The 17,393-nt window shown below is 42.6% G+C and overlaps 1 protein-coding gene across 1 annotated transcript in view; it reads right to left on the reverse strand.

The window, feature by feature from the left end:
* GUSB (glucuronidase beta) overlaps window positions 1–17,393 on the reverse strand; it is a 240,522-nt gene that overhangs the window by 172,419 nt on the left and 50,710 nt on the right. The window contains exons 3-4 of the mRNA XM_086954621.1: window positions 3,569–3,750; window positions 864–1,006 (exon numbers count right to left, since the gene is read on the reverse strand). Of these exons, the coding sequence (XP_086810747.1) occupies window positions 864–1,006; window positions 3,569–3,750 (325 nt within the window). The remainder of the gene's footprint in view (window positions 1–863; window positions 1,007–3,568; window positions 3,751–17,393) is intronic.

A 17,393-nucleotide genomic window follows, 5' to 3' on the forward strand; every position in this document is an offset into this window, starting at 1 on the left:
AAGCAGCACATTTGGATAACCACAAACTACCTTTCTTTGCAAAGCAGTGTTGTTTGCTTACAATGTTTAAACCTAACTTTGTAGGTATGTGTATATATCTATACCTAAATATAAAGATATAAATACACATACAAAGCTAGATTTAAACTTAACTTTTAAAGTTAATATGTATGTGTGTGTGTGTACACACAGAGACACACACATAAAATATAAAATACTTTCTTATAGGGTGTTTCACCAAGCCCTCTTCATTCATTGGTCTGTTACTTTCTCATTTGCATTTTCCTCCTGCCAACTACAGAATACAATATGAACAATCGGACAGCCCACTCCACCCATTGGCTAACTTTACTGTGAGTAATACCATTCTGCTCTTTTCCAAGGAACACATCTCTATCCGAAAGGGATTTCTAGCAGCAGATTCCCTACTGTAAAATTATCCCTAGGCATGGTGCATGTCACATCCAGCACGGACGACGCCACACAAAGCCGATCGACTCCACCCAACGATGCCCACGGAATAAATCAGAAGCTAGATAGAGTCTCTACCAGATAGGCATTACCTAAGGTAAGTGATTTGTTCTTCAGTGCTAGAGACTACTGTAGCAATGTGTGCTCTTTGACATCAAGCAAATCATTTTTTCTTTTCAGGTTTTCTTTTTAATTGGCTGGGGCCCAGAATATCCAGCAGCAAAGTTTTACAAAAAGCATGACAAAACAAAAAAGCACGGGCAAGTCAAAGGGCTGCAGTCAACAACAGACCTACTGATTTGCCAATGCTTGTTTTTTTAGTGTTGCCACAATAATGTTTGTATGAAAGCAACATTATAAAGAAAAGAAAAAACGAAAATGCAGGAACCTACCAACATCCTCAATGAAATCTCCTTCAATGCTGATGTCATCTATATAAACAGACGGGGTTGTATATAGAATAACAGGCCGATGAATTCCAGCGTAGTTGAAAAAGTCAAAATTTATATTTTGAATAAAGTAGCCTTTTGGGTACCTGAATTTGAGATTAAAAAAGAAAACAATGTAAGTGCAATCCATTTAACAATTAGTGAAAAAAAGATTTTGGGGGGGTAATCTGTGACCAATATATCTGGAGTTATTCAAAGCACGTATGGATGAGTGTGTGCATTAATGTGGGACAGAGTTGGCGACTGAGTGCATTTATGAATCAAATTGCTATCCATCTACCAGCCCTCAGGCATTCATCTTTAAATCTGTCTGCTCAGTCACATGTATGACCCACCCACACTCGTCCATCAATGAGTACCTCTATGGCATCTATCTAAGTATCTACTGTACCGCCCACACTTATGTATTCACCTAAATATTCATGTAGTTACTCACACTCATGCGTTTATTGTTCACCTACCACACACTCAAGCATGACCAACCAGCCGGAGTGAACATGAATGCTGCTAACTGTGCTCCTCTGTGTGTTGCCTGTGCAGAAGAGGGTGTATTTGCACCCAAGTTCATAAAGGGTGGTGACAGTGTGTACTCATGTGTTGCTATGTCGGTTCACTGGGGTTTTCTTGAAAGAGATAATGAGAGTAGGGAGAAGGTAAGGGAGCGCGTTTACAGCAAATTCAGTCTAAAAACGTGAACATTGACATAACCCCTACTGTGACACTACTCAGACATAGGCTCCAACATACACTTATCACCTATCCAACAAAGGCCCCCACAAGCACAGAGAACTTTACGCACATTACCCTCTTTCCAGTTCACAAGGACCCAAAAATAAATAGAAGTGGATCTCAACAGGTGCATAAACATCCTATCACAGACAGCTTTATAAAAACTGACCATTAACTAAACACACACCCACACACACTGTGTCCACGTCCTACGAGTACATTCATAAATGTATTTCTGGTGCAAGTGGGATTCAGAACCTCAATGCACCTCTATGTAAAACTGGCATCTCAACCCCAGAGGTCTCCAATGTTTTCAATGGTGTGAGCTACCTCTGATCAGTGGATATCACCCTGAGCCACTCATGAATATTTTCACCATTAAAATATGACCACATCCTATAAGTTTCCAATTTTAACCTCCCCATATACGATTACCGAGAATGGCCACCTCTTCCAGCCCAATACTCAAGTCACTCTACGCTTGTTTCTTCAGTCTTTGTTTCTTGGCTAAGTATTCGTTTGCTTAGTCTGACTGATAGAACAAGCCCTGCAACATAATCAATCTCTATGCAACTTTGCTAGTCTACGGGTGGAGTTCGGCGGTCATGTTGCCAGCTGCAACAATGCCACTGGCTGTCACAGTGTGTGTTGATTTGGTAGTAGAGAGACCTGCCATTAGTTTGGTTGACTGCTGCTCCAAGGATCTGAAAATAAGCTCCATTACCTCCTTCAATGTGACCAGGCGCTCCCTATGACCTACTGGGCTGAGCTACCCTTCCACAAGCTTCTTCCAGGGAGATGGCGAGCTACCAAGAGCTCCCAGGCTACTGGCTGGGGAGCCCCGCTGTACACATAGAAGGCCCCAGGCAAGGATGCAGTAGTTATTTTCATAGTGGCCGAATGGCTACATCTCACTAAAGTTAGAACGATCAAGGTGCATGGAAACAGCCAAACACTATCAGAGGGTGATTCCTTGTTATCAGCCCGCAACACTTCTCCTGGCATTTTCTATCACATGGGGTACAGAGGTGCCATTTAAAGCACATTTCCACTAGAAATGAATGCAACTCTAGACAACAAGCTGCTCTGCCTTCCATGCTCTTTTTGCATTGAAGCAAGTTCACCTGTGTCGCTCATGGATGGGAAAGCACACCCTGTAGAGTTATTGCAAAATCGTTACTTACGCAACACCTTAGAACATACACAAGTGTCAAATATATTGCTTTAATATGTGTCCCAATAGATTAGAGGCTGTTGTCTGGCATTAATAAATAAATGTTCAACTCAGTTCTGCTCAACTTCCTTCTGAAATTGTCTGCACTCTCTACACAGAAAAAATGCACATGACTGGTATTGTACTTAAGAGGAGACCACTGGAAATCGACCTCAAATACCACAATCTCCACTGCCACACCGCCTGTTTTAGAAAGCTAGAAGAGAATTACTACTGTCTTTACACTTACAAGATAAAAAGAAAGAAAACAATTCCCATTCCCATTTTCCTTAACCATTGCTGATGTGGAATGGTGCCTCCCATCAGTAGAGTCTGCACACTTACATGATGGGTTTCATTTTTTTAAATACAATTATAGATGCAGCAGGTGCAGTCTTGTATCTAACCATATGACATTTCAGGCTGGGATAGACTTTCTGACTGCTATGGAGTATCTCGGTTTGCCCATGTCCTAGACACTGAACACAGTTAAGGATTGTAGCAAGAAAACAAAGGTGATAATCTAAAGTTATTTTGACATTTGTTGAGATTACATAGCAAGAGGAAATTTGCAGGGCAGCACAGTATGTAGGGATGAGACCCAAAACACACAGTTTTCAGTCAATGCCCAGATGTGCATTCAATAAAGTTGTACAAAAAGCCCTTCTCTATTATTGTAACATGGAAAGAAGCACAGCTATCTTACCTTGTGATGTCAGTCATGTACTGAATTGATCCTGGTGGCAGACTGTTTAATGTCAGGGTGTTGTTCACTGCAATCGTGATGCGGCACGGTCCCACCTGCGGTGTCAGCAGGACCCTGGTCACATCTGCTTCAAATGGGAGGTGGCCTCCTTCATGTCTGGTGACCTCATTTCCGTTGACCCACTAAAAAAATAAACATAAAAGGAGCATCACATTAGACAGAGCTGGCAGGTTTGTACAGTTAAAAAGAGACAGTCCACAACTTCAACACAAAACCACAAGAGACTAATATAACACATCTTTAGTCACTTAAACCTTCCAAGTACGTGAAAGAGCCGTAAAAAGAGAAACCAAAAATGGTGGGAATTAACCACACTTTAAAGCTGATCGAAACCCAAGGGTTTTAAGGATTGACATCTTTCTATCAATCAAAACAACTGATGCAGAGAAAATCAAATGCTGGGATGAGATTATTCAGAAAACAATTACTCATTTGCAAAAACAAATAATTGATACACTTAGATGAAAATATGAAAAGTATAAACAGGAAGTGAACAAAATACCTAAAAAAACTGAGAAGAGTAATTGGGAGGAAACTGTCAGCAAGAACAATGACAGTCTTAATATACCAGTAGAAGAATTTGAGAATGATTTGATAATGAGAGAACACAGAAGATTAAGACGCGACCAGGTAGATTACCTGGTAGGGCAATTTACACATATGTGAAAAAATACAATAACCGCACAGGACACTTATGAACACAACAACCCAAAATACCTGCTTACCGGTCACTATATCAGTCGGAAGTGAGCTAGAAGCTTCAACTAGAAGAAGACTAAAAACGTTATTGCAAGTGCAATTTTCAGACTACAAGCAACAGAGATGAGGACAGGCAGTATTATAACCGAAGAGAATCTAGACACTACAAGAAAAAATAAATCCAGACAGTACGAGAAAAATATATAGAAGAGCATGCCACAGTTCAAACGACAGCAAGACGCCACCCGGAAAATACACTAACTGTGAATCTACCCTCAACAATCCTAACACTGAAGAAGAAGACATGCTTAATGAGGGATTAGTCTTCCGCTGTACGGCTGAGGGGAAAATGGATCAAAAAACACAGATATGTTTAACTTTTTCAGCAAAATTAAACTTCACTCTTTCTTCAGTCATAGACAAGGATAACCAGAAAAAACGAGGCCAACCAAAATGTCAACTCTCACCAACCAGGAATGCAAACAACTCCATACAAGTGCATTGGACCCCAACCTAATGATTGACTATGGCTTAGAGATCTTTGCCCAAGATTCTAGAGTAGATATCTGTCACACCAACGAATCAGACCTAAGGCCTTTAATCCTAAATTCTTTGCAGGCACCTCCACTGACCTCTTTCAAATTGCTGTCTCAAAAGACCTGGGTCAGATATTTTTCAAATACACCAAAGAAAACAGTATATGACCATTCAAGAATGGCTGTTAATCAATACCCTGAAAAGACACCCTGTTAAAATAATCAAGGAAGTGGACAAGGGGGCAACATAGGCCTCCTCCATATTGAAGTTTACATTCAAAAAGTCACCAAACTACTATCAGAAGAAACATGCAACCAAAACGTGAATATAATCCAACTGCTCTATCATAAAGGACCCAAACCAGAATTTGAATCAAGGTACTCAAAAGAGCAAAGATCTGCCGCTACATAGAACACATGTACAAAGGTCATATTTTACCTATGCCCTAAAATCCATAAAGGTGGGTTTCTGCCACTAGGTCAGCCAATCATACCTGAAATAGGTTCAATCTGCTCTAAAATAGGAGAATACACTGATCTGCAACTCCAACCTTTTATGAGGGGCCTCTCCTCTCTTACAAAAAGGATACAAAGGATGTACTTCAAGATACTGAATGGCAACCAGATAACATCCTCGCAATAATTGATGTAGTGAGTCTTTATACCTCTAATAGGATTTCCAATGGTATTGCAGCAATCAAGAAAACTGTCAACAAGCAATCATAAAAAATGTCAACAAGCAAGCACCAAGATGATTCTTGATACGCTGGCTTTCAGTTTACATGACAATGTCATCACCTTCAATCAGGACATCTATCTACAACTCCAAGGGACTGTCATGGGAGGCAAGTATATCGCAACGTATACTGCTTTTTTTTGATTCTTGGAAGACATTGGCTTTGGCATGAAAACTTAATTGAATACACAAGGCAGATACAATGATGATAAACTGGTCTACTGACATGGAGAAAAATAGAGATTTCAAGAATACATTACCAGGATAAACATCAACGACTTCAACATTAAACTTACAAATCACATCTCCGCTGCATAGATCGAACATCTGGATTTTGCCACATACATCTAATCAAACAAACTCCATACCAGATCACACAGAAAGAAATCAGACATGCATTCTGTAGTACATGGAGATAGTAGTCATCCAAACCACATTGTACATTTTTCGAAACGGGAACCATTACTTATCAGACATAATAAGCTGTTTCAACAAAAAACACCCAGAAGCAGCAGAACAATGTTACACAAAGGAGGGCAGGACACATAGTGCCCACGCCGGCATCCGCTCCCCCCTGCACATTTTACATTTACCTATATAATGATTACACCGGACACATTGTTTATGGGTAAAGAACTGCTGCAGGTTTATTTTTCATACAACACAAGTGTGACGTTTTAGTGGGGTATCTTACGGGCGATCCAGGGCAGGCAGCCCCTCGCTGCCCCGCCCGCCTTATGAGCCAGCCGGCTCCGACTAGTGGGCACTAAAAGGCTGCCCTGCTAATGTCCGGACAGCTTCAAGTTTGTTATTGCAAACAGCAGTCAGTTAAACAGACAATTTTGAGCAAGAAACGTACTCTGGAGGCCACATTATTTGCTTTACCACCAAATTTCAAGAGGGGCAACCTACCCCTGACTCAAGCAATTTCTAAAACATCTTAGCTATCCTTCAGAAAAGGGACCACCTGAAGGACCTCACATGCAAATCGGAATTTAAGGATAACAGACAACAAATAACACAACTGATGGAGCAGATTTCATCTGCAGTCAGGCATTGTTTTATTTTTTGTGCTTCAGACAAACTGCATTTAAATTGCCACGCACATTTTGGTGCAAGTTAATGGCACATGAAAAATATGAAAGTGAGGCCTATTTAGTCTCAAATGCTTTTGCTGAATTAACATGTGTTTTTGCAGTGTAGAGAAAAGTGGCCTTTTTAGCTTTGAAGATTAATAGAATATGTTTCTCTCTTCCCAGCTCATCCCATGCAATATACATTCACTATTTCTGTCTTAAAAGACTTTGACTTGTTGCATATTTTGAAAAATATTTTCAGTTAATAACACCTCTTTTACTTTGTTGCACATTGCACATTTATTTTACATGTTGTCATAAATAATAGAAAAGCTGCTTTACACTAGTAGCTTGGCTAGGAAAACATTTATAATGAGTATTAGTATGGAGTTTGGAAACATAATGTGCTGATTTACATGAAATTAACATTATCTTTTTGTTTATTTTATTTTTGGGGCCTACCATTAAATGGCTGCCTGTGAAACCATCAAAAGCTATGGCTTGCTTTGAATGAGAAGGGAGCATGCGCAGACCGTGGCAGCTTTCCTCATGCCAAGAAGTCAAGAACACCTTGAACTGTACATCCTTGTGATTCTGCCAAATGTACCAGTGTTAGTTAAAAGTGTCCATCTGACTGCGCTTTGGCAGGAAGGAAGGAAGACTATTGAAAATTTTCCCTAGCAATTGTTGCAAACTTATAAAATGTATTTATTATGTATGCTTCATTTGTTAAAAACTGGCATGGTCAGGTTTTTAGAATGCGTCAGGGTGATGAAAACTCATGCCATCATAACTGACCAATCAGTACAGGTTTTCCTGAAAGTTGAAACATTTTGTGTAGTCTGCCAAAATTTTGTGTATAAAAACTGACAGGGGCTGGCTTTCTCAGCTCAGCTGGCTTCTAGGCTCATTAGGGGGGTGTGTGAGCTCTTGAAGAGAAGGAACAGATTAGGCCAGACAGCCTATGGGTTAGGTACGAGAACGTCCCGGGAGATTGCTGAAGGGGAGGTGCGTCCGAGGAGATTCAGGGGGAGGTTTCTTGCTTCCACGTCATATCTTGGCACTGCAGGCGCATTCCTATGAGGTCTGGTGAAGGAGGGGCTATCTCACTCCCTGCTTGCTCTTTAGACACAGACAGATGCAGAAGAACAGCTGATTAAATAGAATTAGATGCTAAACTTTCAGTTATGCTTTACTAATTAATTAGGTCTGAAATGATTTATTTGTCTTATGCATTTATTTCTCTTTATGGGAGATTTTTACAAACTATTTGATTTTTGATTAGCCTTGCAAGACTATTTTTTCTTAGAAACTATTTAAGAGTTTTGAATGACATTCTGCGCCACATTTTTTCTCCCTACATGTAATGCTTAAATGCAGACTGTAATAAGTTCTGTACTAATGCTATTTTACCTGTTTTCCAAATTTGTAACCTGATTGATGTTACTGATGAATAAAGGGTCAGAAAAACCCAACTTTTGATTAGAAAATAAAACCCTTTAAATACTCAACAACTCTCTTTATTGGCTTAAAATAATAATTGCATTTTTGACTGTTCATGATTATTAAAATCTCCTGAAGGTAATACATGGTGTGAAGGGCCCAACACCTTTTGAGCGGTAAATTAGAGGTAGCATGAGGGTTTTGCATTGAGAAATTACCAGAAGAAATTACCGCTCCATCACAACAACCGCTCAGACCAAACAGTTAATTCAAATGCCACATCTGCTCAATGTTTATATTCATGGAAGACAATAAAACAGAACAAATCGAGAAAGCTTAACCTACAAAATTGCTACAAACTGACCTAAAACAGCACTTTAGTGCTCTACATTGTCACCTGCAAATATGAGTAAAGATATGTAGGTATTACCACTTTACAACGATACATACAACAATAAGAAAAGGTTAGCTTAAACACACCACACAAGCAGAACAGTCTTTCAAAGCCATGTCATCATCTAATAATGACTCGCAACAAAAGTCTCCACAGGTCGAGCAATAGACAAAATGAGTTGGACAGTCCTTCGGCACACACACTAAAATACATAGTGCAGGATCCGACATAGCCCTTTCCATCCAGCACATTCTACAGACAGCCAAATCATCTCTCACCAAGTATCACAACAGACCACCATCACTCTGTTCACCAAAAATCTCAATATTGTGATGGGGGCCCAGACTCCGAAAGAGGCACTGGACATACAAATGGTAAAATACACTTGTTACACAACAGCATCACTCACCTCCGAATCTTTCAGATAACAGCATACCACATATCTCTGCACCGCAATACAAGACAATTCACCATCAGGCCACCCCCAATCACATTGTACCAAACTATAACAATCACCACCAAACAAACGGTGAGGTAGACACAGTTCCTACCTCATCCACTACCTCACCTGGCAACGTGTCACTTTGCACCAGACCACAAAACATCTAACACCGGAACCCAACAAAACAATTCCCTATGTCCTGAGGAGAAATGTATAAATTGCCCACAAGGAGCGTTGGCTGTGTAATAATATTTAGTGCCGACTGTAGGTTTGATGGTAAAGGACTAGTGAGAGAAAACTCAGAATACACTGTATTTTTAATGCAGACAACTCAAAAGAGACTCTTACAGCCAGCAGAATTGCCAGGAAGCGCCCAGGAACAAAATGGCAATCAACATTTTGAGCCCAGTACCTGATTCCACGTCATAGTGGGCACCCATGGATTCTAAGAATTGTAGTGTTGCTTTGCTTCAAGTGAATAGTACACCTGAAGGCAATTATTTGTAGCTTAAAATCACAGGACTGGAAACAGTGCCTGCAATAATACGAAGGGAGGTGGCACCCTTTACACTGGGCCACCACCAAATCATTATGGACACTACTACTAGCCCTAAAATTGTGTGTTAAGCTAATGCAGTGTGTTGTAAACTTATTTTGCGTCCATTTAACTAATTTGACTAACACACCTGAAATCAATGGTTTGCGGGTGAAAACCAAGCAAGTCAATGCTGTCTCGTCATCCTGCTTATACCCCTGGCACATGCTCCGAAAGATCTTCCGATGGATCCCCACCGAAACCAGGAAGACGGTCACCTAGGTCCTCGACACCAGCCATCTGGACTATGGGAACACCCTCTATGCTGGAACCACAGCCAAACTCCAGAAAAGACTCCAGCGCATTCAGAACGCCTCAGCTCGACTCATCCTGGACATCCCTCGCCACAGCCACATCTCTGCCCACCTGAAAGACCTGCACTGGCTCCCCGTCAGCTAGAGGATCATGTTCGGACTCCTCACCCACGCACACAAGGTTCTCCACGACACGGGCCCGAAGTACCTCAACAGCCGCCTCACATTCTACACACCCACCCGCCAGCTCCGATCCGCCAGCCTCGCCCTCGCCTCCGTCCCACGAATTCGCAAATCCACCGTCGGAGGAAGATCCTTCTCCTACCTCGCAGCCAAGACATGGAACTCCCTCCCCACTCACCTATGGCTGACTTTGGACCATCTCTCCTTCAGGAAACAACTCAAGACCTGGCTGTTCGAGCAGTAGCGACCCCCCCTCCCCGCCCCCCCCTCTCAGCGCCTTGAGACCCTATGGATTGAAAAGACTTGAGACAATGTCCTAAAGACCTGCACTGAGGTGGCCATCAAATATTTTGAGAGTGAAATGAAGAAATTCCTTGTGGTGTGTTGTACAATCTCCTGGAACACCACATTGATTTGTGAGAGCTAGATGGTCATGTACTTGTATTATACCAGGTGGCATGGGCTTTTCACGACACACAAAGCAATCAAGTGAAGTGTAAATTATATTTTGGTATCAAAAGAACGTTTCCAAAACTGCTGTCAACCCTTATTCGATCTGTAACAGGAGTTATAGGTCACAATGAGACAAAAATACAAACACAAAAAAGCACATTCTCGAGGATTTCTTTCCAAGACTGAAATGTGCCAAAAATTCTGACTAACTAATTGCTGATGAAATGCTGATTCCAGGGGTACTATTGCATTTCGCAGCGGCTATCTCAGAAAAGGCAGGTATTCCACCATCATGGTGCACTAATTCCTATGCCATCAGTTACTTGGATTCAAGAATACCAGTTCAGGAGTCCCACACATGTTGTAAACAAGTCCTGGCAGGGAAGGATCATGTGTAGGTTTAGAAATGGGTAACTGTGGGGTACGGCAGGATAGTATCAAAGGAGGAACCCAAAACAGCCCGCCTGCTCAACTGAGATGCCTAAAGCTTTGTCCTCATTTAGGGTATGAAGGCTTGGAAAGATGGTTGTCTTCTTGCCCTCAACACTTAGTTCTCTCTTCCACACATACCCCCTAGACTGCCCTGCATGCAGCATTCCTGCTTGTATATTATTCTGACAAATAAAAGCACCTTTATTGTGCTCCTGCACAAGATGCTGGGCCTCCTGTAGACAATGAAAAATAGCTCAATGCTCAACAAAAAAGGTGCCAAATAACTGAGAAACATCATCAAGTAACCCTTCTGCTGTTTTGGCCCACCCCACAGCAGGTATCATTGAACTCACTTGCAAAGAGTTTATGGATCCCCAAACAAAATGAATCAACAAATATATCAGCACAACACGGTTTGAAAAATAGAAAACCGCCTAAAACCGTCCTACGGTAAGCAATCCTGTGCAGTAAGTCTGACCCAGGACTCTGATAAGAGGTGAACATTTTGTTTTCTTTTGTGGTGGTGAATTATCCAGTCAGTCTGAAGGTCACAGTTGGAAACCAACAACAGGCTTAAATAACTATACAAATATGTGTCTGGGATCACATACTAGCTGCAACTTAGCCCTAACGCCAACAGCAGGCTAAATACATGCAAGACCGAATGGATTCACACGTGCACCACGCACTTACGCATTCCAAACACCAGCTAAAGAAGATCATACCCACGGGGTGGTCAGTCAAACTGATAACACTGAAATAGGAAAAGCACAATACCCAATCTCCCCCTCCCCCCAACAAAATATTCTGTGTGCTATTCCATCAGAGCAACACCAGGGCACTGGGGTCCTGCATAGTGAGGCCGGAAGACTGGTAAGTTATTGCTTCTCCATGCAAAGCTGAAAATGCTCTGTGCAAGCGCTTACTTATGCTAGATGAACCTGGGCTGTCCGAAGAGTCAGCGGGATAGATCTTGTGTCGCGTGCAAGACAGTCAGCCATGAAAACCTAGAATCTCAGGGCTGCACTTGAAGATCTGCAGTCTTAGGTAGCCCTCCACCTCCTCGTTCAACTTCCCTGCTGCATTTCTGCAGTGTCCATGTATGTATGTATTTAGTATTTGTAAAGTGCTCTGTGACCAAAATGGTATCCTGGCGCTAACTAGACCACTATGGGAAGGCATCAACTGGGATAAGTCTGAGGAATTTAGCCTGATTGCTTGTGAAGGAAGAGCCAGGTTTTCAAAGACTCTCTGAACTTCAGCAGGTCAGTTTAAGATCTTATTGGGGCTGGCAGTTTGTTCCATATCTAAGCTGCGTTTGTGGTGATGGCACGTCCTCCTTGTCGGACTTTTTTAAATCTGTATTCTTAGACATAGTTACATGTAGCTGATCGGAGGGTTCTGCCAGGGGTGTATTTTCTTAGTCTGGCTTGGTAATGTTTTGTTCCTTTGTTGTGTAGTGCCTTATACACAATACAGAGTGATTTGAATATAATTCTCTGTTTAATAGGCAGACAATAAAGATCTTAAGGCCATTTGTAGCAAAGAGTGTCGGGGTCTTTTTAGTGCTAATTTCACTATGACGATCTTGATGCGTTCCAGTTTCTTTCGTATAAAGCTGGGATCTGCTAATAAGAGGGTGTGACAATAGTCTAATCTACTTAATATGACACCTCTAGAAATCAGGGATCTAGCTGGGAGATCAAGCAGTGGGTATACTTTCCAAAGGGCGCGAATCAGTGCGAAGCAGGTCCCAGCAATTCCATTAACTTGCTTATCCATAGAGAGCCCCTCTTCTATAACAACCCCCAGGTTTCGTACCACAGTTGAGTTGCCCAACGAGGTTTCTGTGGACAGAAGCCGGAAAGTAGGGGGTAAGGAAGTAGGAATTTTGCTAGCAGGACAACAAAGGAGCTCCGTTTTACTTCCATTCATCTTGAGTGAGTTTGCGTTCATCAATTTTGATATATCCAGGATAAAGGCCTTAAAATTGCAAATAATGTCAGCCTGATCTTCGTTTAATGAAAAAATCAACTGGGTGTTGACCGCATAGTTGACAAGCATCATCTTGTGGGACCTAATAAGGGAGATTAAAGGTTGGATATGAATATTAAATAAAATTAGGCTAAAGGAGGAGTCCAGGGGAATGCCACTTGAGTTATTAGAATAAAATGGGGGCGCAGATACAGCCTGACAGCGGTCAGTCAGATAGGATTTTAGCCAGTTTAACATTAGGCCACTGACACCCACTGATATAAGTCTGGATAGAAGAGTGCGGTGGTAAACCGTGTTGAACTCGGACAACAAATCGAGAAGGACCACTACCACGGATTGTCCGTTGTCTGTTATGCTATGTATTTTGTCAGTAGTACATATCAGTGCAGTCTCGGTTCCATGACTGGGACGAAAGCCAAATTGCTCTTCTTCCAACCACGAGTAATCCTCTAGGTATTGCGACAAGATTGTACTGACATAACATTATAACATTTTTATTGGGAAGTGTAGGAGGGAGATTAGTCTAAACTTAGCTAGGACTGATGGGTCAGCCAAAGCTTTTTTCAACAGCAGCTCAACTATAGCCCTTTTCCAAAAGTCAGGCACTGTCTCAGTTTCAAGGGAGTGATTACAGAGTTGTAAGAGGGGGGCCTGACCGTTCAGCTTCCCATTTTATGCATTGCTTTGGTAGGAGGGGGTCGAGTGGTGATCCTGACTTAATGGATTTATACAGTATTTTGAATGCCTCGACAGAAATAGGGTACAGCCTGGTCAGAGCCACTGAAGTGAGAACCAAAAGGTGCGGCATGGCAGATTGAGGAGGACTATTGATGCTTAAAGTAAGGTACTTAATTCACTGTGTTTCTCAATGCCTTCTAAAATTGTTTTAATCTTGTTTTCAAAGAATTCGGACAGCCGTCACATAGTTTCTGCGACAGTGTAATTTCTTGCTTGAAATGGGCGGGATTAGTGAATTCCTTGAGTATTTTTTTGCTTTATTGGAGGCTGCGGTGATTAGCTCACAGTAATAGTTGCTTTAGCTTTTCTTAACCTATTTTTAGAGGTACCTAAATATAGCCGGCATGAGTGAGTGACTTGTGTCCCCGGGGGAGTGGTATACCAGAGTCTGGCATGACTTTAGGAGCCTGGGACCAGTTTCAGGTGGCTCATTAGAAGACCCTTGGTAATGCTTTATAACTAAGCTCTATATTGGGGCGTAATCTTCTCTTAAGGGATCTGCAGGGCCCCTGACGGGATCAACAGTCCAACCATCCTCCTCCTTTCAGCCTCTTACACTGGCACCCATTGGCACATCAGAGAACCAGATCCAACTAAACTGAAGATTCTATGCATGATGTCACCTGATATGCCCTCTAAGGGAGGGCCACATGGTCATATTCCCCTTTGCTTTCGCCCTCTCGGTCATACACAAGGGAATACATAACAAGAGACACACAAACCAGCTGTTACCTCGATAAGTAAAGTACTAACACACAACTACACGTTAGAATCATATTATGTATCTAGCAGGTGTATCTCATTCAACAAGCATTTGCAATGCAATAGGTCTCGCATTTGCGAGATTTTGAGCTATTGGTATTGTAAATGACAATGCCTTTTAATAACACGTTTTGAAAACCTGCAAGCAACGACTAGAAGTACAAAGTGCACATAAATAAAAGGCATTGTTATTTACAATACCAACAGGTTAAAGTTGCAAAAATGCAAGACTTATTGCATTGCAAATTCTTGTTGTTACAGTGCTTGTCACCCTCCCAAGCCTGCATGAGCCAGGCTGGAGTTAATGTTCAAGCCCCGCTGCTCCTGAACCGACTGCCAGGTGTCCTTTGAGACACAATGGCTTTTGAAATATCGTTTTAATTACTTTAATGTGCCCCAGCATAATGTACTCTTCTTGGGGCATGATAACCCTTGTGCAATGTGTGCCTCCTCTCCTAATCACAAAGAAATACACCCAGTCGAAGAAACACGAAGCGCACACATGAACGCACATGAGTAGTCTAAAGGGATACCTTTACTCATCAAACTTATAGTGACAGGTGCCACGCCCTTAAAATGAACTAAAAGTGACAGGTGCCACGCCCTTAAAACGGCACAGAAATGCTGTAGAAATGTAGTGTGTGGATGAGTGAAAGCCCTCCCCAGAACTGGGCTGCTGTGGGGGATGTCACAGGGGCTGTGCAAGAGTGTGAGCATGTGTTGATGGTTCCGTAAGGGTGTTAACAGTGTATTTAGGGTTATGTACAAAAATGTGTCCTTAAATGTGTGCGCAAAAGTGTCTTCGTGTAAGAGGGAACTGCAAGGGCCTGTTTAAAACTGTGCCTGCATAGCTGTGAGAGATGTGGTCTCAGCAAGAGGAGCTGTGAATAAGTAGGCAGCTCAAGTTCCCCAACCCCCATGGCTTCGTGGCTGCCTAACACTTGTGTTTGTTGCGCAGAGGTGTTTTAAAAAAAATTAAGTGTCTTTCTTAAGAAGCAGCTATGTCAATTTGAAATTATTCCCTGACAGAGGTGGTTGCAGCAATCTATCCACGACAGGCCTCACAATGGGAAACCCTTGGAAGGATCACAATTCATGAAGTGAAAACACATCTGCTAAAGGGCAGCTTTCCAGTCATGGCTCTGGCATGTAGATGTCAAACTGATAAAGTGGTCCATTACCACCCCCTTTTGTACCGCAAACTGATAAAGTGACAACAGTTGTGAGCAGAGCAAGGCTGAGAAGAGGAAACAAGCATTGGAAATGCAATAGGTCTCAGATTTATTTGAGTTAGAGCTAATGGCATTGTAAATGGCAATGTCTTATAGCTATGTGTTATGGAGTGTATGCATGTGGTGTGTAATGGAATTATGTGGGTTGGATTGGAATTGTAGCAATGGTGGCATGCTGCGCTTTAGATGAATATGTTTAAAAGTAAAGTGCACCATACTGCGATTGCTACAATAGTTTATTGTGGATGCGTTAACAATTGATGTGTGCACTGATGGCTGGTGGTGTTTGTGCCCAGTGAAAGCGTGCACTGACGGCTGGTGGTGTTTGTGCCCGGTGAAAGCGTGCACTGGCGGCTGGTGGTGTGTGTGTGGTTGCATGTGTGGTGGTGAGTGTGTGGTGGTGAGTGTGTGGTGGTGAGAGTGTGGTGGTGAGAGGGTGGTGGTGAGACTGGTGTGTGTGTGTCGTGTGTGTGTGTGTGTGGTGTGTGTGGTCTTATGTGTGTGGTTTTATGTGTGTGGTCTTATGTGTGTGGTCTTATGTGTGTGGTCCTATGTGTGTGTATGTGGTGGACTCAGTTCGAGTGATTCTTACCCTGCACACTCACACACTGCCCCTACACACTCACACAATGCTCACCCTACACACTCACAAAATGTTCACCCTGCACACTCACACACTGCTCACCCTGCACACTCACACACTGTTCGCCCTGCACACTCACACACTGTTCACCCCGCACACTCACACACTGTTCACCCTGAACTCACACACTGCTCACCCTACACACACACACACACACACACACTGCTCACCCTACACGCTCTCACACTGCTCACCCTGCACACTCACACACTGCTCACCCTACACACTCACACACTGCTCACCCCACATTCTCACACACTGCTCACCCTACATTCTCACACACTGCTCACCCCACACACTCACACACTGCTCACCCTACACCAGAGGTCTTCAAACTTTTTGATGCCAAGACCCCTTGTAAAACCTTTTTAGGCGTAAGGACCCCCTTCCGACAAAAGTTTCTAGAAACTGGTACTCCTCATCATCAACTTTTGACAACCATAAATGCGCCTGTTAGACCTCATCACATCCATCCATCATTAATCCACCCACACGTTCACACATCCATCCATCCTTTCATCCTTACATCCATCCTTCCATCCATACATCCATCCTTTACCCATCCACCCTTCCATCCATCCATCCACCCATTATTCATCCACCCACCTTTTCACTCATCCATCCATCATTCATCCATGCAACCTTTTATCCGTCCATACATCCATCCACCCTTTCATCCATCCATCCATCCTACATCCGTCCACCCTTTCATCCTTCCATCCATCCACCCTTTCATCCACCCTTTCATCCTTACATCCATACATCTATTCTACATTCATCTATCCTTCACCCATCCACCCTTTCATCCTTCCATCCATACATCCATCCTTCATCCATCCACCCTTTCATCCTTCCATCCATACGTTCATCCTTTACCCATCCACCCTTCCATCCATCCACCCATCATTCATCCACCCACCTTTTCACACATCCATCCATCATTCATCCATGCAACCTTTTATCTATCCATACATCTATCCACCCTTTCATCCTTCCATCCATACATCCATCCTTCCTCCATCCACCCTTTCATCCATACATCCATCCACCCACCCTTTCATTCATCCATCCACCCATCATTCACCCCCCATCTTTTCACACATCCATCATTCATCCATGCAAGCTTTTATCCATCCATCCACCCTTTCTTCC

This window comes from Lissotriton vulgaris, chromosome 2_1, assembly GCF_964263255.1.
Source record: "Lissotriton vulgaris chromosome 2_1, aLisVul1.2, whole genome shotgun sequence".
NCBI classification, from domain to species: domain Eukaryota; kingdom Metazoa; phylum Chordata; class Amphibia; order Caudata; family Salamandridae; genus Lissotriton; species Lissotriton vulgaris.